Genomic DNA, 24,839 nt, shown 5'->3' with positions numbered 1-24,839 from the left:
GTAATTTTTATACTTTATTTTACCTTAAAATAAAATGTTACCTTTTTTAACTATTATTTGTAACAAAGGAATATTTTATATTTCACAAATAATATACCCCTTTATTGTAAATAATAATTAACGGAGGTAGTACATTCGATTGAACGTGTTTCATTTTAAGCAGCAAATTATATATTCAACTTTTAGTTTTGCTTTTTTTTTTTCTTTAGTTTATCTTTAACAATCAACAATATGTGTTATATTAAATTTTTTTATACCTAATAGTATCATTTTACAGCAATATTGTAATTATGTTGTTTTACATGTTTTATTATTTTTTTTTTTTGGTGAAGTGTTGTTTTACATGTTTACTCAATCCAATACTCCCTCTATTCCAAATTGAAGAATGCCTCATTTAATGAATCCTCTTGACTTATAAAATAGAGATATATGTGTCGTAACTTGTAAAATAATGCCATCGATTTTTAAAACTATCAAAATGCTTGGTGAAAAAAATTTGAACATGTGGCCTATCGTGTGCATATAGATCTGGCCTTACCTGATGGAGGAGAATGCACTGTTGTTGGAGGAGAAGGCGCTGCTGTTGGAGGAGATGATGGACTAGGTACGTCGTTGTAAAACAAATAATCCTCGTATCTTAACTTGCAACTCGGTCCAAGAATCTGCGCTCCCGTGTTATTAGTTGAGCCACTAGGTATCATTCCACGAATATAATCTCCAATACAATTAAAGCAGTCTCGTTGCGACAAATCTGGAGAACATTGAGCAAACGCATATATGCTCCCAAAGCTGCCGTAACTATCATTTCCAATTGCAAACTTAAGTTGAGAATCACCTTTAGAAGCATCATTTCGAAGCCTACTTAATAATGTTCCTAGCACTTGATTAAACTGGTTAACGTTATTAGTCACCTTTTTTGTACTCATTAACATTAATGAAGGTTGTTCTTCTTGGCTTCCTAATATTGTCCGACTTGCATAACGTAGCGTACAATTGTCGTACCACCCGATAGCTTCCTTTTGTGTTGGGCAGAGCCGTGGAAGCATAGTAATTGAGTCATTGACACATTTATAACAATCTTGGAACGCTAAATCACCTCCACATAGCGCAATCCCATTAACTTGGTCAGGTTCCTCGCCGATTGAGAAGTTATAGAAGCGGGAGTTGATTTGAGTGTTGGATGATATTGAAGAGAATAAGGTGTTGAGATTGGCCTCATATATGCTAGTACTTGTGTAGTTACCATAGGTGTCTATACAATAATGTGCAGTGAAATTTTGCTGGCTTATTACGATGGAAATAAAATGAAATTGAATAAGAATATGAATGTAATGAACAACTTTAGAAATTCTCATTTCTAAATCTTTTGCTTTGTGTTTCAATCACCTAAAAAAGTTAAAATTTAAATCAAGACAAATGTATGGCTTATAACACATGTAGTTAGAAAATTCTACATTTTATAGGTCAACCAACGTGTTTAGAATTGAGCAACATGCTCAAATGGATCTTGGAAAAGTCAGATACGGAGTATTTAAGTGCAAAATTCGAAAGAGAGATGCAATTAGACAACGGTGTCGACTGTCAACCACAAAGGCGTGCTTTTATGGGTGTAATTGGACGTACTTTATGGGTTCAGTTAGTTATTTATACATTACTACATTTGGATAAAAAAAACTACCACGATAAAATCTACTTGTAATTATTGAAATTACAGTCTTCCCCATGTTGCGATGGTGGTGGTGGGAAGTGTCGACAAATCAAAGAAGGGATAAAGATCGTATAGGTTAGGAAGGTCCGTCATAATGGACATAGTAACACACTAACACATTTTTGGCACGAGCTAGTATTTTGGTCTCCACGACATAAGAAGTGACCGTAAATAGCCTTATCTTAGCATTGTCATCGCTAGGAACTACCGCTTGGTGGTAGCCGGCGGGGGGTTGGAAGAATTGGAAGAGAGAAAATGGAAGAGGGTGTTTAGGTTGGTTGCAAATTGGCTATTGTTGGCAAACATAGTATCGTTTGGGCAATCATACTTTGGATCCCTTGTTGATTTGGAAATTATCATTAACATAATTAGGATATTAAATGAGAATATAACTAATAATTGGCTAAATGTTTGAGCCATATTTCTACGACGCATTGATTAATCAATTATAGTAATTGATTTTGTGTTTTTCAAACCCATGCATTGTAAGGAACGAAAAGTGAGGTCAACCTTACTAATACAAAATACTATTGTTAATATGTTTGGTAGTTGGAGATGTACTAAAAAAATTGACCGAAAGTTTGAAATTAAGTTGTAGGTTAGGTAGACTGTAGACTTGGAAATATTCACCCGGCCCTTATCCACTTATCTATACTATATATTAAAAGACGTTTCTAAACAAGCTTATATGCCACTTGGTGCCCTCCTCGGTTCCTAAGCAAGCCTACATGTCATGTAGCGTGCTTAAAAATGTGAATTGTACAAGGTTTGAACCCAAAACCTTTACTTTAAAAACTTAAGTATTTGCCACTAAACTATCACCACATTAGATGTCAGTCTACCAAAACTAAATGTAAATAAAGATTTTAATTATGGAATTAATGCAATAACTCGAGGCATCGCCCAGACTTAGCTTATTTATTTATTTAGTGGGTTTTACTTGGTCAAAGTCTTGTTTACTTTAGGGTAATTGTTACTTCTTCTATGTTTAAATAAATGAAACGTTTTGACTTTCATGGAATTTTAAAAAAGTTAGTTAAATTTAGGTAAAATTGGTATAAACCACCTTTTTTGAAAAAACCACTTTTTTTTTATTTTTTTATTTTTTATTGCACCACCCCTATTTTAAATCTAACGGATTGCATCTCAACCATCCACTTTCAAATCAACAACCACAACAAAACCTTCCCTTCCATCTCAACCATCCACTTCCATTACCCCATTTTAGGGTTTGAGAATGAACAAAGACTACAATTTAATTTGTGCAGCAAAATTAGGTTAGTTTTTTAGAGCGTTACTCAATTTAGTTATGCATTATATACAGGAAGGGTCGAATGTTTTTGGGAGGGAAAAAATAAATGATTTAAGAGGAAAAAACGCAAGTCGTGGGCCCCATTGACGTCTCAGTTAAATTTTTCGTCAAAATTTAAAATAGTGGCGGTGCAATAAAAAACTTAGTTACTTAAAAGGTGGTTTAGTAAAAATAAATAAAAGGTTGTTTTTTTCAAAAAGTTGGTCAATAAAAGTGATTTATACCAATTTTGCCTTGAATTTATTAAAATATTTGGCAGTAGGGTATAAGTTTGAGGAGAGCAAATATGGGTGTTGTAATTCGGTGGAATATTAGCAATTGAGATAACGGAAGAGGGTGTTGAGATTAGCTGCGTATTGGCTATATTGTTAGCAAAGATTGTAGTGTTTGAGCCGCAATCGTAGTTTTGAGCACTTGTTGATTTGGAAATCATCAATATGATAATTAGCATATAGATTGAGAAGAATATCGAGAAACGACTTATTTTTTGAGCCATTTTTTTTTGTACTCGTACTGATTTTTTTGGTTGAGACGATTAAAGTATGTAGCTAAACAAGATAATTAAATGTTTAGTTGATGTTACATGACGGGTCAAACCTTTCTATGTACAAAGTCTTCACAAATCACAATTATGTCGTAAATGAATTTTTTTTTTTTTTTTTTTTTTTTTTTTTTTTTATCTATTGCATTATTTACTACTCCGTAATTTAATGTGAGTTCAAGAAAAATTTGGATAGTGTAAGTTTTGTAGTCAACCTTACTAATATTTTATTTTTATTTTTATTTTATTTTACTTTTTGACGGAAGTAAACCTTACGTACTAATAAAAGACTACGGAGTATTGTTTATTTGAGTAGTTAATATCTTACGTAGTTGAAGAGGTACTAAATTAATTAACCGAAAATTTGAAAAATATATGATTTTCTTATCATTTGCATGTCTTTAATAGCTATACAAAGTCATATGCAAATCCTTAGTCAAGAATCAAGATAACGCTTTTTAATGTTCTTCACAACTGTTGTTCTCCACTAGTATGACGCGTCGTTGGGAATTTCCTAACACACTGAATATGTCATATTATTACTTTATTTTATTTTTTGGTGCACAGTATGTCATATTATCACTTATAGTATGACTTCTTCAATTTCTCCGGGTTTCTCTCTTAACTTCACTTATATTAAAAACTAGTGGATGCCAAATTAAACTTGCCCTATGGACATATATTTTAGAAGTTATCAACGGTGGCCTGACCTGCTAGCCCAATCCAAAAATAGAGTGGGTTTGGACAAGCCTAAAAACCCGATCCCAGCTCGAATAATCTCAAAAAGCCAGCTATATTTTTGCGAGTTTGGGCAGAATATATAATGTTATAGTCCGAACGAACTCCTTTTTTTTTTTTTTTTTTTTTTTTTTTTTTTTTTTTTTTGTCACCTCTAATATATTTTCTCCATTTTTTTTTCAGTTGACTTTGTTTGAATTTTGCATTGGTCACACACTACCTTTGACCTTGTTTTATGATTTATATGTAAGGAAAAAAATAGTCATCTAAGGTCTTAATTGAATCGTATTTCAATAAATTCTTTTTAATGTTTATTCGTCATAACTTATATTATAAGGAATTAAAAAATATTGATGATTATATTTATGTATTGACAACTGTGATAAATGAAACATATCAAGTAAAAAAATTTGGAGGAAATAGTATATCTACACATTCCCAGGTCAATGCATGTGTGCTTCAAATATCAAAAACATGTATAATAACTCATGATGTTTTACATGGAAAAAAAAAATTGTTTAAGGTTACATATATATATATATATAAAAAAAGAGGATACTTTAGGTATTCTAGACAAACACCAAACTGATGAGCTCCTCAAGGGTATATACACGTGCACTTCTTAAGAGCCAAAAATTACTCTCACGACAAGAGATACATCAAACAATTGCAAGTCGGGCTAACAATATAATTAATCTACTCCAAGCCATTAGTTATTAATTAATTGCAACAAAGACGTATTATATTTATTATCGAGACATAAAATATTTCTTTGTTGCAATTAATAGTTAACGGAGGAATTATATATGTATCTTTAATATCTTATCGCGGATGTAGACCAGTGATCGAGTCCTCATTTTCTGACATAGACCTTAGAATTCTCTCCTTAGAATACTCAGAGGTAGTAACAGTGACAAAAGGAGGATGAGAAGGAACTGAAAGAGATAAAGATCGGCTACTGAGCATCAACATGACGGAAGACATAGTTGGTCGGTCCTCAACACTTTCTTGAACACATAACAAGCCAATGTGTATGCATCTTATCATATCAGTTCTTGATGTTGTTGTTAATGTTGGATCTATGATAGATGTCGCCGTATTTTCTCTCCAATTTCTCCATACCTGTATAACATTATTTATGTACGTAGAAAAGAACTATAAGGATTATACACATAAAAAAGTTTAAGGGTATACTTAAAAGATGATAAAATTAAAGAAAGTTTAAAAACTTACAAAGCTTAATAGATCTTCTGTGTATTCCTCATTATGAAAACTAGAGTTTTTTCGACCTGTAATGATTTCTAAAACTAGTACGCCGAAACTGTAGACATCTGGAGCCATATATCCACTGTATTGCATAAAGGAGTTATAAGTTTATTAGGTTTTGATACGTTCAATTAAGAAAATTTAATTAGCTTCGTTTTGTGAAACTAACTTGAAATCAACACTTACGAGATTAAGGTTTTGGTTGTTTGATTGATTGATTTTTGTGAAATTAATGCGACAAATGACATAAAACCTCTTTAATTTAATTTACAACCTACTGTATAGTTGATATGGGAATTGAATGTGACCTAAGTCTAGCAATTTATATGAATTTCATGTTTATTAGTATTATGCACTTACTAAGTACCGACAATCCTATTGGTATCCCCTTGGGTTTGATCAACATCAAACAATCTAGCCATGCCTAAATCGGCAATCTTGGGATTCATCTCAGCATCCAGAAGTATGTTGCTTGCTTTAAGGTCACGATTGATGATTCGTAGTCTAGAATCCTCATGAGCTATGCCTGTTATAATCTTGTACCGCTTTTCCACATCTAAATATACTCTCTTGTTTACATCTGCGCATGACACGAGCATGTATTTCAATTCATTATCATTACTATATCAATATACAGTTAAATCTTATCATGATATACATATTTATGTACATAAATAATATACTACCTCCGTTAACTATTATTTGCAACAAAGGGAATAATCCTTTGTTGCAAATAATAGTTAACGGAGGTAGTATTATCTAGCTTAATACTATCATGTATATAAACCCTGCTTTCATCTACGTGCACACTAGCTTTATAATGAAATAAACCATACCAAATAAGAAGTGATCGAGGCTAGTGTTGGGAACAAACTCATAAATGAGTATTCTTTCTTCTTCTTCTAAGCAGAAACCGAGAAGCCTAACAAGATTTCTGTGTTGAAGCTTGGCCACTAACAAAACTTCTGTTTTAAACTCACTATCACCTTGCCCAGAATCCCTTGAGAGTCTCTTTACCGCGACTTCTTGTCCATTTGAAAATTTTCCCTAATTTTAGCAGGCATATATATACATAAAACTTAGTGACCTATTATCCCATTAGAAATGAATTCATTCCAACCTATTCTTTCCACAATTAAAGTAGTCAAATACTAGTCATATAGTAATTAACATTAATTGATTATAGAGATCCAACAAGCTAATTAATATTTAGTACCTTGTAAACGATACCAAATCCACCTCGACCAAGTTTATTAGAGTCTGAGAAGTCGTTTGTTGCCACTCTGATGGTGTCGAGACCAAATTCCAAAGACACTAAAATTCTACTTTCATCATTTTCTTCTTGAGAAAGAGGATATGAAGCGACTAATTAAGATCAAAGGTTAAGAAAATCCGAGGGTTAGTATATAATACAATCAGCAATATTTTATCATTTCCAAATTCAAGAATAATTGATTAAAACAGAAGACATTATTCAGCTTACTTGAGCTTTCAGACTTTTTCTTTGTCTTTCTTCTTCTACACAAGAAAATGAATCCAATTGCAAGAGCAATAAAAACAATCGTTGGAACTACGATTAGGATGGTAATTAATGTTGTGTTACTGCTTCCATTACCTGACAGTGATGAAGTTGGAAAGTAGATTAAAGCACATGGTAATAGTGGTAGGTATTGGTTGTTTTACTTGTACAATGGAGCATATCATGCAAGGCAATGATTTTGGCACACTAAAAATTAATTTGGTACACCTACATGTGAAAGAGCATTGAAAATTTTGCTATGGGTGTTGAGCGAGTCTATGAACAAACTCACATGCAAGTGAAAGTATTGTCCCACATTAAAAAAGTGTACAAGTATTGGGAATAGAAGTGTGATAAAGTTTAAAATATATTCTTAGGCCTCAACCATCAACTTAAGTTTTTAATTGAGTTGGTCCTTTAACATGGTATCAGTGCCATGTGTTACAAACATCACTGGTTCGAATCTCTTCCATCCTTCCTTTCAAAGTGAAATATTAAGCGCAGAGCATGAAGAAGACATAAAACATAATCTTGGCCCTTAATCACTTGCTTAAACTTTTGGATGAATTGGTCATTTAACAAAGTGTACCAAAATCACTTATTTGTGCCTAAACCAATTTACCATCACACACCTAATAGACTATCAATACCTTCTTGAAGTTGTGATTAAAAGACAAAAAGAATTACTTTTGGTGTTGAAAAAGTCTTCCTAATCCAATTCTTGCATGGTGCAATATTTATATCAATTTTAATTACTCATTCAAAATGTTTGATGTTTAAGTTAATTACCGTGTAGAAAAAGTCACATTATATAAATCTCTCTATTATACATCTCTCTATTATACAACTTAAGGACTAAGATAGTGTTGTCGACCTAAAAAACTAATATAATAATGCCCTAAATTTGAATAATTCTTTCAAAATGTTTGGTGTATAAATTTTAGAAAATTTAGAGCATATATCGTGTGCATGATGTAGTATTTACCTGGTGAAGGAGGAGAAGATGGACTAGACACGTCGTTGTAAAACAAATAATCCTCGTATCTTAACTTGCAACTCGGTCCAAGTTTCTGTGCTCCTGTGTTGTTAGTGAAGCCACTAGGAATCATTTCATTAATAAAACCTCCTAGACAATTAAAGCAGTTTCGTTGCGACAAATCTGGAGAACACTGAGCAAGTGCATAAACGTTCCCAAAGTTGCCGTAACTATCATTTCCAGTTGCAAACTTAAGTCGCGAAGCACCATAAGAAGCATCACTTTGAAGCTTATCCAATAATGCTCCTAGCACTCGATTAAACTGGTTAACGTTATTAGTCACCTTGCTAGAGCTCTCCACCGAGAATGTTGGTTGTTGTTCAAGGATTCCCAAAATTGTCCGATTTGCATAACGTAGCATACAATCATCGTACCACCCGATGGCTTCCTTTTGTGTTGGGCAGAGCCGTGGAAGCATAGTAATTGAGTCATTGAGACATTTATAACAATCTTGGAACGTTACATCACCTCCACATAAGAAGAAGGTGCTGAGATTGGTCTTGTATCTGCTAGTGCTTGTGTAATTACCATAGGTGTCTCTACAATAATGCTCAGTTTAATTTTGCTGTCTAATTACGATGGAAATAAAATGAAATTGAATAAGAATATGAATACAATGAACAACATTAGACAATTTCATTTTTTTTGTATCACCCTACAAAGTTTAGAATCAACTATAATTTAATATATATGCATATTTCATGTATGTAGTAGTTTTAGAAAGTAAACATGTGTTAGGTGTGGATGTTGGCGTGTTTGGAATTAATCTAGTTATCTAGATGCAAATATTGAACTTTGAGAAGTAAAATGCTACAAGTATGTACTACGTATTATATATACACCTTAGGTGCATCTGACATCTGCGTGTGTACAATTTTTTTTTTTTTTTTTTTTAATGTAACATAGGTCATGTTTTCTCCGGAAAATTGTAAACAAACCCCACTCAAAAGACCAAAATTTGATTTTACTATTTTTTTTTTTATTATTATTATTTTAATAATCATCTACAAACACACAAAATTTAAATTTCACCACCTCCACTACAAGAAAATAACCTTTTCATAGCGATTATTTTAACCTTTAGTATCGATTGTAATTGCAACAAAAAGCTTTCCCAACGAATAGTCATTCGATACAATATCCCCCGTTGCCTTAGACTTTAGTAGTGGTTTTCAATATATGTGTATGATCTTTACAAGATTCGAACATGCAACCTCAAACTCTTATTTTAAATGTTTCACCAATAAGCTATGACATATTTTATGTATTCTTTGTCAAACAATATTTATATATCTAGTGTTGAAAAGGCTTTTCGTATCGATTTTTAGGATTTAGTGGCGATTGTAAATGATACGATTTCTCAAAATTATATAAATGTGTAAAAATAGTGTGAATATGTATTATTATGCTTTACGTATCGATTTTATATGGGAAAACCATGGCGATTGTAAAAATGATACGACATCCTTAATTATTTCACAAACATACTTGCATATTGTAGCAAATGAACAATCGCTACGAAATAATCACTACAAAAAGTGATTTTTCTTGTAGTGCTCTAAACATTTAGTTCCATTTTTAAATTAAAAACATCTATTTTGTGCAAAAACTTGGTCTATAAACATTTTGGGTTCACTTTGCCGCTTTTAATTCACTACGAGGTCAGTAGAGAAATTAACAGAAATGTACAAATTCTTAAATGGACCCGGTTCACACTAATTTATTGTGCACCACTAACATTAGAGATAATATGGTTTATTTGATAATAAAAAAAAGGTCACTATATTAAAATAAAGGTTATTATGTTGAAATAAAAGTTAGTGTGACATTAAAAGCTATAAGAGGTTAATTTTTTTTAATGAAATTTTAATATAATGGTCAATATGAATAATAAAGATTACTATGTTAAAATTAGGTCACTATTTAACATAATATCGTTCTTTAAGTTCATAATAACATTAAAGGTCACACAAGTTTTTAAAAAGGTTAATATCTTAAAAATAAGATTACTATATTAAAATTAAGAGTCACTATGTCGAATATAATGCCAGTTACGTGTGTATAAACCTTAGGTCCACAATAATATTATTGTGGACCAGGTCCACGCAAGATTTTCTAACAGAAATGTTGAGACTGTGATTAGGATGACAGTCTTCCCCGTGTTGCTCACCTTTCCTACAAATTAAAGTTAGAAATTAGCATAATTCCTTCGTTAGTACTCGTAATACGAGTAGTAATATGACTTTTGAGTTTTGTGATAGAGTATAAAACATATTTTTGGGCCTCAACCAAAAACTTAAGCTTATGATTGAAGCCCAAAAACATGTTTTATACTTCCTCACTTTATTTGTATTTGTTAAAGGACCAACTCAACCAAAATCTTAAACTAATGGTTGAGGCCCAGGAATATGTTTTATACTCTATCACTCCCCCCCGCAAATTATAAGGTGGACCATGGTCCACCTTACTCTATGTGGTCCACCATTATATTAACGCCATGTGTTTGCTAGTTGCAGTTTTCTTCTTTCAAATTCTCAATGTTCTTCTTCTGCTATTTAATTTCACTGATCTTCCCTCTTTCAATTATTTCCTAATTTCTCAATTCTCTCTGTTCAATTCTCTTCTTCTTCTTTTTTTAATCATCATCCATAATTTCTCTCTCCTCGATTTTCTCTCTCCTCAATTTTTCACCATTGTTGATTCTTCTATTTCTTTATTGAATTTGTTCATCATTGCTGTTCATCGCCACCCTCGACACTGTAAGTTAGATTTCTTATTTTATTTGATAATTATCACTAATTAGGTTTTTTGTTGTTGATGCTAGTTATTGATTTTTCATTTTGTTATTGATTTTTGAGTGATGATTTGAACTGATCATTTAATTTTTAGGTTTAATTAGTTTTAATTTCATATTATTCAATTGATTAATTGATGAATTGATCAAATGTTTGATTAATTTTAATTAATTTGCTGAAATTAGTGATGAGATTTTGATTACTTACTGCACAATTCGTTTAATATGATTCTAAACATTCGGTTCATATGATTACTTAGTGTAGAATTTATGTGATCTATTACAAAGATATTCATATATATTATTCAATTGATTAATTTGATATTTAATGTTAATTAAGCTACTGAAAGTGTGTGTTGAATTTGATTCTTGATTGTAATTGCTTTTTTTTTTTTTTTTTTTTTTTTGATGATTTTTAGTTTCATTTATTATTTAATTGGTGAATTGATGTTTTAATTTGTATTTTATGATCGAATATAATTTGTTTATATCATGTTTTTGATCATTTTGTTCATATAATTCGAGTAACGCACTTTTCATTGTATATATTATCAAAATTGTTATTAGCAGTATCATATTATGAACATAGTTTCTATTTTTATGAACATTTAGGTTACTTTAATGAACCTTTCCGTTTTACATAAATCTCTGAGTATGTATATATGCTTTTAGAAAATAATTATTAACGTAATTATGAACATTTTTTTCCTGTATTTGAACTTTGTTGTTTTATTTTTGAACTCCAGTAATGGTTATTATGAATTGTGTTTGTTTATTGCAGTTATAACATATGAAGTTGTTTGTAAGGAAAGTCTAAAGGCCGAGCAACATTCTGAGCAGTATTTTGACGTGCAGAAGTTTTTAAAGGATATTCAGTAGTTTGTGGTTGGGGTTCAGAAATTTTTCTAGGGGGTTCAGAGATTTTTGTAGGGTATTCAGTGGTTTGTGGTTGGGGTTCAGATGTTTTTATACGGGGTTCAGAGGTTTTTGTAGGGTGTTTAGTGGTTTGTGATTGGGATTCAGAAGTTTTTGTAGGGGGTTCAGAGGTTTTTGTAGGGTGCTTAGTGGTTTGTGGTTGGGATTCAAAAGTTTTTATAGGGTGTTCAGTGGTTTGTGGTTGGAGTTCAGAATTTTTTGTAGGGTGTTCAGTGGTTTGTGGTTAGGTTTCAGAAGTTGTAGGGTATTCAGTGGTTTGTGGTTGGGGCTCAAAAATTTTTGTAGGGGATTTAGAGATTTTTGTAGGGTGTTTAGTGGTTTGTGGTTGGAGTTCAAAAGTTTTTGTAGGTTGTTCAGTTGTTTGTGGTTGGGGTTCAAAAGTTTTTGTAGGGGGTTCATAGGTTTTTGGTAAGGTGTTTAGTGGTTTGTGGTTAGAGTTCAAAGGTTTTTGAAGGTGGTTAAAATGTTTTTGAAGGGCGTTATGTGGTTTGTAATTGGGGTTCAGAAATTTTTCTAGGGGGTTCAGAGGTTTTTTAGGTTGGTTCAGTGTTTTCTAGTGGCTTATCAGAAAATTCTTGGAGCTTATCATAAATTTATTGGGGCTTTTGGGGGATATTCAAAAGTTTCTTTAAGGTGTTCAGTAGTTCGTATATACATAAATATTAAACAACAAAAGAGGAAATACACAACATCCAAATAAATTATTATTCATACCAAATACTTGATAAAATTTATACACAAATTATTGCTTCATACATCACATATATATGGACATAAAAGACAACTTATATGAACATCAAACAGGAAATATATGAACAAAAATATGAGGGATATGGAACGATTAACATCATATTTGATAATTTTATTGCACAATCCACCAAAATTGGTTAAAAAGCTCAAAAAAAAATTCATTTTTTAACAAAATACAAGATACTTTATATTAAAGTGGATAGAGAAAGTAGAGTTTTTCCCATTTTTTGTAGAAAATTTTAGAGCTTCTAGTAATTTAGAGGTTAAAAAAAAATAAAAAAAATGAAAAAAATTCAAAATTGTTAATGAGGAAAACAAAAAATAATATCCAAAAAAAAGGAGAGATTAAAATCGAAAATGGTTGTTTATAGTTTTAATTTAGATTTTCAAATAATAAAGAGAATATCAAAATTCAATGGTGAAAAAAATAAAAAAGACTGGGCTTCTTTCTATTGATACCTTTGGGCTGGGCAGCAGATTGGGCCTGGTGCACCTATTTCTAGGTGCATCATGGTGCATGTAATACCAATTGGTCCCCCTCACATGAAAGGCCGCCCTTTGGGCTTGAAATGTGGATGCAGCACGGGCCTTCTCATACCCGGCGCGAATTAATTCCACTTTAAAGGAGGGGTGGATGAGATTCGGACCCGTGACCTCTATGTCACGTTGGCTCTGATACCATGTTAAATGAGCAACTCAACCAAAAGTTTAAACTGATAGTTGAGGCGCAGGAATATGTTTTATAATCTATCAGTATTATTTAATTTTTACATAAATTATGTTCATAATGGATCTTATTAGATTCATTTGAAAGTTTATACTTTCATAATTTCAACTTATAATTTTTGTTACCGATAAAATATACGTAGTATTAATGATTGTAGGTATGCATTATAATTTAGTTAAAACTTTATAGGTTAATTTGATGTAGCATATTACAACAAAATGTAAATAACATTGCTTAACGTTATTACATTTATAAATCAATAAATAAAGGTATTTTATACATACATCAAAATCAATTCCTCACGGATATACATATATAGGTGCACTTCTTAAGAGCCAAAAATTGCTCTCCCAACAAGAGAGACATCAAACAATTGCATTCGAGCCTAACAACGATCAATCTATTTATTGCATCTTTAATATCTTATCGTGGATTGAGAGAAGTGACCGAATCCTCATTTTTCGACAAAGACCCTAGAATTCTCTCCTTAGAATACTCTGAGGTAGTAACACTGACAAATGGTGGATGAGAAGGAACTGAAAGAGATAAAGATCGGCTACTAAGCATCAACACGACAGAAGACATAGTTGGTCGGTCCTCGACACTGTCTTGAACACATAACAACCCAATGTGTATGCATCTTATCATATCAGTTCTTGATGCTGTTGTTAATGTTGGATCTATGATAGATATCGCGGTATTTTCTCTCCAATTTCTCCATACCTATATCACATAAACATTAATTATTTATGTACCATGTATGTAGTTAATATTCATTTAATTAGTTGCATTACATAACATTTTTAGGACATTAAATAATTTTATCATGGAGCATTTATATCGAAAGTTGCCTTAAAAGTGAGTATTTAAGAGGATAATATAGGATTATTTGACCACTTACAAAGCTTAATAGATCTTCTGTGTATTCCTCATTATGAAAACCAGAGTTCTTTCGACCTGTAATGATTTCTAGAACTAGTATGCCGAAACTGTAGACATCTGACTTTACAGAGAAGAATCCATGAAATGCATACTCTGGAGCCATATATCCACTGTAATGCATAAAGGAGGTTAAGTGTATTAGGCTTTATTTTGGTATGTACAAGAAAATTGTGCTCATTTTGATGACATTAAATGGATGAATAAGCATGTTTTCTAAGATGAGAGAGAAAGTTAATGAGAGAGAGTCCCCAACCCCATCCAAACAACAGCCCCCAACACCAATCTTTTCCCAAGCACAACCATCATCCTCTCTTGCTCCACCCCATCTTCCACCCCTCTTTCAACGCTCTCAGTCTTCACCACTCCAATCCTCCACCTTTTCTTCCTCTCTTCCTCCTACCCTATCCCTTGTTACCCCTTCACCTCTCCGATCAAACCAATCCTTCCTTGAGGTGCTAAAGAATAAACAGTCTACATCCCCTGTTTGTATCCAAGCAGCCTCCACCCCCCAGCTGAGTTCAATGTTGACTCTGAGTTGTTTATCCCTATTGAAAAGGCTGAATATGAGTCTTTTTGTTCTAACTGGACTGATTCAATCATTTCTAAACCTTGCGGGAAGTCATTCTCCACTGAGTTCTATGCTGAGAATCTCAACAAACTCTGGAAACCAAAAACTCCAATCTCAACCTTTCCAATTGGAAAAGGTTACTTCATTTCTAAGTTCAGCCATCAAGAGGATCTAGATCGTGTGCTTGACAAGGGTCCTTGGTTGTTAAATGGTGCATTCATAGCAGTAGAGAAGTGGAAACCCGGGTTCAAACCATCAAGTGCTCCTTTAAACAGAGTGGCCTTATGGGTTAAACTTCCTGAGCTCCCTGCTGAGCTAAACAACATTACTATGTTGTCAAAAATTGGTAATGCAATCGGCTCCTTTGTTAAAAGAGACAACTCTAGAGGTATCAATTACCACTGAGAACGACGAGAATCCTTGTATTGATCAATGAGGATCTTCCAAAGAAGAATCACATTTGGTTAGGGAATATCAAGCAAGAAATTTGTTACAAAGAGCCAACTCCAAAGCAATCGTTTCAGAAACACCCAGCAAATCAGAGCTCGCAAGCTACCTCCCAAAAAAAATCCAAAACAGTCTTCAGCTATCACCAATGCTTCAGATAAAATCAAAATCCATACTCAAAGTTCCTCAGTCGAAACCTCAGATGGTGGGTGGCAAATAGTTCCAGAAAAATGTGCATCCTTGTCCTCTTTATCCTCTGGACAATTTAAGGTTAATTCTAGGGACCACCTACCAAAAGGTTCTTCTTTGAGTAAGGTCAATACGACAAATCAGTTCCAAGTGTTAAATTTGGAAGAAAAATTGTGTGGGACCCTTCATTTGAATAAACCTTCGGAAATTCCTATATCCCTGACCCGAAAATCCTCCCATAATCTTTTTTTCATCCTTCCCAATTTTCTTTCTGACTGTCGCCGCCTGACCATGCCTTATCACCTCCCCTGTCCTATCACCTTACATCCATCGCCACTCCCAATTTCCGGCGATTTTCAAACTTTAAACCACCCCCTTTCCATTATGGTTCTTCCCCAGAAGAAAATTGAGTTTCTCCCTCCTCGCTCTCCTCCCTTCAAAAAAAATGGAAATCAGACAAAAAAAGAAAGAACAAACCCAAGCTTTAACCAGGGAGATCCAACATCGCCGTCCTCAGCCCAGCCCGGTAAAGGTGACCCTATCACCTGCCAGGAACATCATCACCTACACAAAACCTCAGTTCAACATGGAAGAATGGCCGGAGACTCTGTTCAACCTGCAATCTTGCTACGTACAGGACATTCTGGGATCGTGGCACGCCCTCACTCCGGGAGTGGTGCGCCAGATCCTCCTTGCTCCGGCGGAGACAGCCCCAATGTTCACCAACCTCAAGACAGGGTACCCAACAGATCCTCGTGTGCTAGTCCCGGCGCATATTCCATCCCTAGCAGATGCGACCCTGATGTGCGCACCTTTGGGCATCCTCTTGAGATGGTGGATTAACGAGCTCCAACGGATGTACTCGGGTCTCACTATGCCTTGGGAACTTCAGATGTTAGTCGATCCGGAGCCCGTGCTTCCCAAAGAAAGAAAAGCTGTGTCGATTACCGACGAATGGCTAGTGGTTCAATCGCTCGCCGGAACAAACAACGTCAAGTGGCTCCATCTCACTCGGGAAGCAACTCAGCTACAACTTCTCTGCGGTTGGGGAACGAAGAGGGGCTTTGACTTGGAGATGTCCGGGATAAAAATCAAGAAGAATACGCTGGAAAAATTCAGCCACTACTCGGGTCTCTATGTCACTCTCGACAACAATGCGGCGTATGAGACCAAGAAGGAGATGTCCAAATTCCCTATAATGAAAGCGGGAATGTCGATTCTTTTATGGAATGCTAGAGGGATTGCTCGCCGGACCTTCAAAAAGAATTTCCGACAACTCTTGAAGGACCATGATCCAGAGGTCGTAATCCTTACCGAAACCAAAGTTAAGAAGTCGGGAGTTGAAGAATTGATTGAAAATTTGCCGTTCAATTCGTTTGAAGTTGTTGATCCCGTAGGCCTCTCTGGAGGTATCCTCATTCTGTGGAATAGTGGTGTCAATTCCATTACCACCGTCACGAAAGACCGGAGATTCATTCATGCTGTAATTCAGGTAGCCAATAAAGCCCCCTTTTTTATTTCCGTCATTTATGTTAGTACTTGTTTTAAAGGTAGACTAGAATTGTGGGGGGAGTTAATAAATTTGGCGCCAACTATCAACCTTCCGTGGCTGGTATGTGGCAACTTTAATGACATTTGTTTTGCTCATGAAAAATGGGGTGGGAATCCTCATTCCGTGGATCAAATGCGAGCATATAAAGATACAATGGACATGTGTAATTTGTTGGACTTGGGTTATACCGGTCATAAATACACTTGGTTCAATAAGAGGAGGAATTCTCCGATTTTCGAAAGATTTGACAGATTTTGGGCTACTCCGTCTTGGATCCAATTGTATCAAGAAGCAGCTGTCCAAAATTTGCCGAGATTGTCGTCGGATCATAACCCTTTGCTTCTTTCTCTGGAAAAAAAAATTCAAATGCCGGGTCACAAAACTTTTCGGTTCGAGCCAATGTGGCTATCTGACCTGGCCTTTGAACCTTTCGTCATCTCGCAATGGGCTATGATCCAATCTTTTCTTCCTTCCAAGCTTAAAGATCTCTCCAAGTCCTTGTCTGATTGGGCCTCAATGAATTATTCGTCGATCCAAAATCAGATTAAAAGAACCAGGGCCAGAATCGAAGGGGCCCAAATTGCTTTTCAAAACAACCCCCTAAATTCTGGACTTTTTGACTTGGAAAAATCTTTATCAGAGGAGCTCAATAAGCTTCTTGATCAAGAAGAGGTCTATTGGGCGACTAGAGCAAGAACGGATTGGCTAATTGAGGGTGACAAAAATACTACATTTTTTCATCTCTCTTCGACAATCCGGAAAAAAAGAAATAAAATCACTTCTTTAAAAAATGATGTTGGTGGCTGGATTGTGGATCCTAGCCAAATCCATGATCATATTGTTGATCACTTTTCCTCCCTGTTTAAATCTGATGACCTTCCCTCCTCTCCTATCCCCACCTCTCAAGAATCTATCTTATGTGCCCATCTCCCAACCATACCCGAATTGAAGGAAGCCGTGTTTTCAATTGGAGCTTTAAAATCCCCGGGAGAAGACGGATTCCATGCCCTTTTCTTCCAAAAATTTTGGGAAACAATCCATTTAGATTGTTTCAACCTTATTTCTTCCATTTTCCACTCAAAAACTATTCCTACTGCTCTTAATAAAACGATCATTTGTCTTATCCCTAAAGTCCAAAATCCAACCAAAATCACGAGTTATAGGCCCATAAGCCTTGTGAATTGTTGTTACAAATTTGTCTCAAAAATTTTGGTTAATAGAATTGGGCCCCACCTAAATTCTATTATTTCTCCAAATCAAAATAGTTTCCTCCCCGGTCGGGGCACGGAAATAAATTTCATAATTGCTTCGGAAATTGTCCACTCCATGGGTAAGAAAAAGAAAGGGAGGAAAGGAACCTTTGCTTTGAAAATTGACCTCAAAAAAGCCTATGATAGGCTAGAATGGCCCTTTATCAAATTTTGCCTTCACTATTTCAATTTCTCCCTTGATACAATTGACCTCATTATGAGTTGTGTCACCTCCGTCTCCTCCTCCATTTTAATAAATGGCCACCTTTCTAGATCCTCCACTCCCTCTAGAGGGTTGCGCCAAGGAGACCCTCTTTCCCTTTATCTATTCATTATTTGTATGGAATACTTTTCAAGAATGATCCACAAGGAGTGTGATCGTAACAGTTGGAGTCCATTCCGTTTTAGAGGGGGGAAAACAAACATTTCTCACCTTTTGTTTGCGGATGATGTCCTCCTTTTTGGTCAAACTGACAAAAAAACTCTTAAAGCTTTGGCCTCAACCCTTTCTTCTTTCTACACCCTCTCCGGCCAAAAAATGAATGACCAAAAAAGTTCAATCCTTTTTTCTCCCAACACCCCTCAATCCATGATTGATGAGTTTGAGCAAGAGCTAAACATCACCGCAACCTCGGATCTAGGTAATTACCTAGGTTTTCCCCTCTCATCCAAAAAGCCTTCAAAAAGAAACCTCCAAGGTTTGGTTGATAAATTAGGTGCCAAGTTAGCTACTTGGAAGAGAAAGTCTTTAACCAAGGCCGGAAGACAAATTCTTATCCAATCCTCCCTTCAAGCCATCCCTAGATACGTCATGCAATCCATTTGGATCCCCAAGTACTTGAATTCAAATCTGGACTCCATTTGCTCAAATTTTCTTTGGGGTAGCTCGACCCATCAGAAAAAGATAACTTGGGTGTCATGGGATAAGGTTTGCAAGCCCAAAGAAGATGGTGGGTTGGGTTTTACCAAACATCACCAACTTAATTCCATTTCCCTTGCTAAAATGTGCTGGTCCGTCTACAACAATAAAGGATGGGCCGCCAATCTGCTAAAGGAAATCTACATTGACAAAAAACCCAATCCAACTCCATTTTCCAAGGGATCCTTCATTTGGAAAGGTTTGGGTAAGGCTTGGCCTTTTTTCAAGGAGAGTATTGTTTGGGATGTTGGTGATGGTTCGATCATAAGTCTTTGGGAGGATAAATGGTTGATGCATTCTTATCTTCGTGATTTTTTGAGTGGCCCAGTTAACCTCAGCTCTCTAGCCCTCCCTCTTTCTGCTATTCATTCTTGCTCCAAAAATCAGATGGAGGAAAAGATCACCTTCCCTCTCTCGGATCAGTTGTTTAATCTCATCCAATCAGTTTTCTTCAGCGCAAACAAGGATTCTCACTTCTCTAGTTGGACCCTAAAGGGTAAATTCGACTCAAAAAAAGCCAAACTTGCAATTCAATCTCTAGATAACCTTCATGCGCCACCTTTCAATTGGGAGTTGATTTGGAAATCTAACACTTTCCCAAAAATCAAGACATTTCTTTGGCTCCTAGCATGGGAGCGAATTCCTCACAGAGAAAATCTATCAAAGAAAATACAAAATTTCTCTCCTAAATGTCAGTTCTGCCTTGTTGAAGATGAGACTTGTTCTCATGTTTTCAGTCATTGCACTCGAGCATCCGAATTCTGGAACTCTGTCACTTGCCCTTCCCTTTTCTCTGGTGACGACTCTTGGCTTGAGTGGTTGTCCTATAATCTGAAGCTTGATACAATCACCTCCTATTCAATCCCTTGGAATGTCATGTTTTGTTTTGTTCTGTGGCATTTATGGTTAAGGCGAAACGCTTGGCTTTTTTCCAAAACAAACATCCCTCTTTCTACTGCAATCTCCCAGTGTATTTGGGCTGCTTCGGAGTTCTACTTCTCTACGAAGTATAACAAAGAAAGTCTAAAGCCCATCCCAATACATTGGTCTCCTCCCCCTTCTAATTTCTTTAAAGTCAATTGTGATGCTTCCTTTGTACCTTCCACCAAAGAGTCGGGTTGTGCAGTGGTGTGTAGAGACAGCAGGGGCTCTTGGATTGTTGGTATAAGTTGGAAGGGGTATCTCCCTTCTAGCCATGAAGCAGAACTAAAAGCCATTGAATTGGGTCTGTCCTTGATTAAAAATGAAAACTGGCAGAATTCCATCCTAGTTTCTGATGCAAAGAGGGCAATTGATGAAATCAGTTCCAATGCTTGTATGGCTAATGCACCTTCACTGCTATCAAAATGCAGGGACCTGAGAATGGACCTCCATCTGGATATGCTCTTTGAGAAGAGGGAGAGCAACGCAGTAGCTGATGTTCTTGCAAGGGATGCACGCAGCAATATGAATCGCCTGAATGAATTATGTATTTTGCATCATCCACCGACTGTCTGTATTGAAGCTTTTGAGAGAGATTTAACTCTTTGCAATCTAATCTCTAGCACTGAAAACAATTTGTCCCCTTTGACTGGTGATGTCCCAGCGATTATTGCTTGTAATATACCTATTAACTAATTAATGCATCCCTTATTTCAAAAAAAAAAACAAAAAGGATGAATAAGCAAAAATCTAGCAATATATATATGCAATTTCATGTTTAGTAGTATGTTGATGCACTTACTAGGTACCGACGATTCTATTGGTATCCCCTTGGGTTTGATCAACACCAAACAATCTAGCCATGCCAAAATCGGCAATCTTGGGATTCATATCAACGTCTAGAAGTATGTTGCTTGCTTTAAGGTCGCGATGGATGATTCGTAGTCTAGAATCTTCATGAAGGTAAAGGAGTCCTCGAGCTATGCCTGTTATAATCTTGTATCGCTTTTCCACATCTAAATATTCTCTCTTTTTTACATCTGCACACCAGGGTGTATTTCAATTCATTATCATTACTTCATCAATATATTATTTAATTTAATCTAACGATATATATTATGTACATAAATGTATTATCTAGTTTAATCCTATCATATATGTATCTACACACATGCTTTAGAACTTAAGGAATTCGAATCAAAACATACCAAACAAGAAGTGATCGAGGCTTGTGTTGGGAACAAACTCGTAAATGAGTATTCTTTCTTCTTCTTCTAAGCAAAATCCGAGGAGCCTAACAAGATTCCTGTGTTGAAGGTTAGCCACTAACAAAACTTCAGTCTTAAACTCACTGTCACCTTGTCCAGAATCCCTTGACAGTCTCTTTACCGCGACTTCTTGTCCATTTGACAATTTACCCTGTTTTGGCAAGCATATACATACTCAATAACCTATAAAAACCCTTAAAAATGAATTTATTGTAACATTTTCTTTTCACAATTAAAGTATTATTCAAATACTAGTAGAGTGATCAATATTAAGTATATAGATCCAACTAGCTAATTAGTACCTTGTAAACGATACCAAATCCACCTTGACCAAGTTTATTAGCTTCTGAGAAGTTGTCTGTAGCCAATCTAATGGTGTCGAGACCAAATTCCAAAGAAACTAAAACTCTACTTTCATCATTTTCTTCTCGAGGAACAGAATAGGAAGCGACTAATTAGGACGAAAGGTTAAGAGAAAATATGAGGGTTAGTATATAATACAATAGGCAAGATATTTTCATTACCCAATTCAAGAATAATAGATTAAAAACAGACAAGAAATCATTAAGCTTACTTGAGCTTTCAGGCTTTTCCTTTGTCTTTCTTCTTCTACACAAGAAAATGAATCCAATTGCAAGAGCAATGACTACAACTGTTGGAACTACGATTAGGATGGCAATTAATGCCGTGTTATTGCTTCCATTACCTGAAAATGATGAAGTTGCATTGGAAAGTAGTTGATGAAGCAAAAGTAATAGTAGTAGTATTGGTTATTTGGTTGTTTTACATATTAACTTATTCTAATACTCCCTCTATTTCAGAATAAGTGCCCCATTAGAAAAACAATACTTTAAGCAATAAGTAGTTTGATTATCAGTAAGTATAAATGATAAAAAAATTGATATTCAAAACTATACATGGAAACTTATACTTCGTATTTATGATAAGAACATAGTCAAGCATGTGCGATTTTGTTTAAATTGTCTACATGTATATGTACTCCATATATATTTTTTTTCCATAATATCAAATAAAGTTGTTTGATGGACTGTTTCTCAAAAATCTCAACTACTGAAACAAAATATGTAAGGAAATGATTTTGGCACACCTCCATGTGAAAGAGGTTTGAAAATTGTGCTCCCACAATAGGTGCCTCAAAATCATTTTTTTTTTGGCCAAAATCAATTTACCATCACACACGTAAGACTATCTCTCAATACCTTCTTGAAATAGTGGTTAAAAGACATTTAAGCAAAAAAATTAAGATAAACGTGACGGGTTACATCACCGGTTGGGACTATTAGGAGCGGATTAGGTATAAAGGTGGGATTATTAAAAAGAATCCCAAAGGTGGGATTATTCCCATAAATTTTTCCATATATATATATATATATATTATATATATATATATATATATATATATATGGATATAACAAAATTAGATTTAGAAATTAGACATTGAAACAAATCTAATAAAATTTCAGACGATTATATCTTTTTTTTCTATAAGCATAATAGTGAAATGAAATTATAGTTGAGTGTATAATAAGTGTACACTATTGACATGTTGCTAGTAAAAAGTAAAAAGCGAAAAAAAAGGTAGTTTTTATGGGTATAATACTTTGACCTAGTTCAATAACATAGTATATAGTAGGTTACAAAATAGGAAAACTTTTGTATACACTCGGTTTTCAGTAATTTACTGTACATCGGGTACATTTTTGTCAGATTTAGTGTCACTTTTGTCAAATTTAGTGTCACTTTTGTCAAATTTATCAATAAAGCATAAATAACTCTTATATATGTCACGGTAACTTTTGTGCGTTTTAGTGTAACTTTTGCACATTTTATTGTCACCTTATAACGAATGTTCAGTAATTTACTAAACATCCGTTTTATTTAAAAGTTTGTGTACAAAATATCCCAATCCAATTCATATTTTGAAGTTCTGATGTTCAAAGGTCAAAATTCCTTCCAATAAATATATAATTAGTCAAAGTTTTGATGTTTGATAGTCAAAAGCTTTTAATCCATTGAATAAATTCAAAGTTTTGACATTTGAAAAAGTCTTCCTAATCCAATCCATGGATGGTGCAATATATTTAAAGACCGTTATTTATATAAGTCAAGGGATAAGATAACGGTATCCACTTAAAAAATCTAAAAAAATGCCCTCGATTTTATTACTCTTTCAAAAAGATTTGGTGTATTAAATTTGGAGCACCTAGCTATCGTGTGCATATAGATCTAGTATTTACCTGATGGAGGAGCCGACGGTGGAGGAAATGATGGACTCGACACGTCGTTGTAAAACAAATAATCCTCGTATCTTAACTTGCAACTCGGTCCAAGAATCTGCGCTCCTGTGTTATTAGTTGATCCACTAGGAATCATTTCACTAATAAAATCCCCAAGACAATTAAAGCAGTTTCGTTGCGACAAATCTGGAGAACATGGAGCAAACGCATATATGCTACCAAAGCTTCCGTAACTATCATTTCCAGTTGCAAACTTAAGTTTAGAATCACCCTTCGAAGCATCATTTGGAAGCCTATTTAATAACGTTCCTAGCACTTGATTAAACTGGTTAACATTATTAGTCACCTTTTTTGTACTCCTTAACGTTGATGAAGGTTGTTCTTCTTGGCTTCCCAATATTGTCCGATTTGCATAACGTAGCATACAATCGTCGTACCACCCCACGGCTTCCTTCTGTGTTGGGCAGAGCCGTGGAAGCATAGTAATTGAGTCATTGAGACATTTATAACAATGTTGGAACGTTACATTACGTATAATTAATAAGATTTCAAGATGCGTATTTAAACTAATATATTACTTTACGTTGCATAAAGATTATAAAAAATTGATATTGATAAAATATACAATGAAAAGAATATAATTAATAAGATTTCACATGAAGATATATCAATATCAATATATATATTAAAACTCATGGCAAGAAATGATGTTCTCATGGCAAGACATGATGTTTTGCCATGTGTCAACAATTTTTCCATTTGGCATATGATGTGTCGTCGCCAAATCATACCATAGCATTAATTATTGAAAAACTCTATGCATTAACTTTCATGTATTAATGTTAAGTTTAATTGATAAAATCTTCATATGCATGACAATTTCCCTTGAATTGGATTGTAACTTCTTAATAATTACATAATAATAAAGTTTGTAAGAAATTAAACATTACTCCATTTTTATTATATGCATTAAGTCATAAAATTGTAATCATAGAATAAAAGATTTTTGTGCATTATGGATTAGTATATATTTTGACATCAAATTTATAAAGATTTGATTTATCATATTTTTATGGTTTTAATGTAAAAAAATTATTCTTGTAATCAAACCAACTCATACAAGCAACAAACTATTTAAGCTATCATATTAAATAAATAAATAAAAAACCACCACTTAAGCTCTCAATGACAAACAAGC

The 24,839-nt window shown here is 34.3% G+C and overlaps 2 protein-coding genes across 2 annotated transcripts; both read right to left on the bottom strand.

The window, feature by feature from the left end:
- Nucleotides 1-90: 90 nt before the first annotated feature.
- LOC110693446 (cysteine-rich repeat secretory protein 38-like) lies at nucleotides 91-1,376 on the bottom strand. The gene has a single exon (XM_021870557.1). It carries the CDS (start codon nucleotides 1,353-1,355, stop codon nucleotides 510-512), a length of 846 nt encoding a protein of 281 aa, XP_021726249.1. The 5' UTR covers nucleotides 1,356-1,376; the 3' UTR covers nucleotides 91-509.
- A 3,386-nt stretch (nucleotides 1,377-4,762) lies between these two features.
- Nucleotides 4,763-24,596, bottom strand: LOC110693352 (cysteine-rich receptor-like protein kinase 8). Its single transcript, XM_021870489.1, has 15 exons — nucleotides 24,592-24,596; nucleotides 23,638-24,207; nucleotides 21,958-22,103; nucleotides 21,686-21,834; nucleotides 21,324-21,534; nucleotides 20,918-21,155; nucleotides 14,229-14,379; nucleotides 13,824-14,050; nucleotides 8,070-8,659; nucleotides 7,049-7,180; nucleotides 6,782-6,930; nucleotides 6,402-6,612; nucleotides 5,926-6,145; nucleotides 5,533-5,647; nucleotides 4,763-5,421 (listed from the first exon to the last, which is right to left on the bottom strand). Exons 1-15 carry the CDS (start codon nucleotides 24,594-24,596, stop codon nucleotides 5,122-5,124), a joined length of 3,414 nt encoding a protein of 1,137 aa, XP_021726181.1. The 3' UTR covers nucleotides 4,763-5,121.
- Between the last annotated feature and the right edge of the window lie 243 nt (nucleotides 24,597-24,839).

This window comes from Chenopodium quinoa, unplaced genomic scaffold (assembly GCF_001683475.1).
Source record: "Chenopodium quinoa cultivar QQ74 unplaced genomic scaffold, ASM168347v1, whole genome shotgun sequence".
Lineage (NCBI taxonomy): Eukaryota > Viridiplantae > Streptophyta > Magnoliopsida > Caryophyllales > Amaranthaceae > Chenopodium > Chenopodium quinoa.
Note: the sequence above shows the minus strand (reverse complement) of the source record. Positions and strands in the feature narration are given on the sequence as shown.

What these genes read in the sequence shown, in the direction of transcription:
- LOC110693446 (XM_021870557.1), bottom strand. Translation starts at nt 1,355, where the DNA reads ATGAGAATTTCTAAAGTTGTTCATTACATTCATATTCTTATTCAATTT.
- LOC110693352 (XM_021870489.1), bottom strand. An exon ending in TCGGCTCCTCCATCAGGTAA is followed by an intron (nt 22,104 to 23,637) that starts ATACTAGATCTA and finishes TTCCAATGCAAC; the next exon opens with TTCATCATTTTCAGGTAATG. An exon ending in CAGAAGATCTATTAAGCTTT is followed by an intron (nt 5,422 to 5,532) that starts GTAAGTTTTTAA and finishes AATGTTATACAG; the next exon opens with GTATGGAGAAATTGGAGAGA.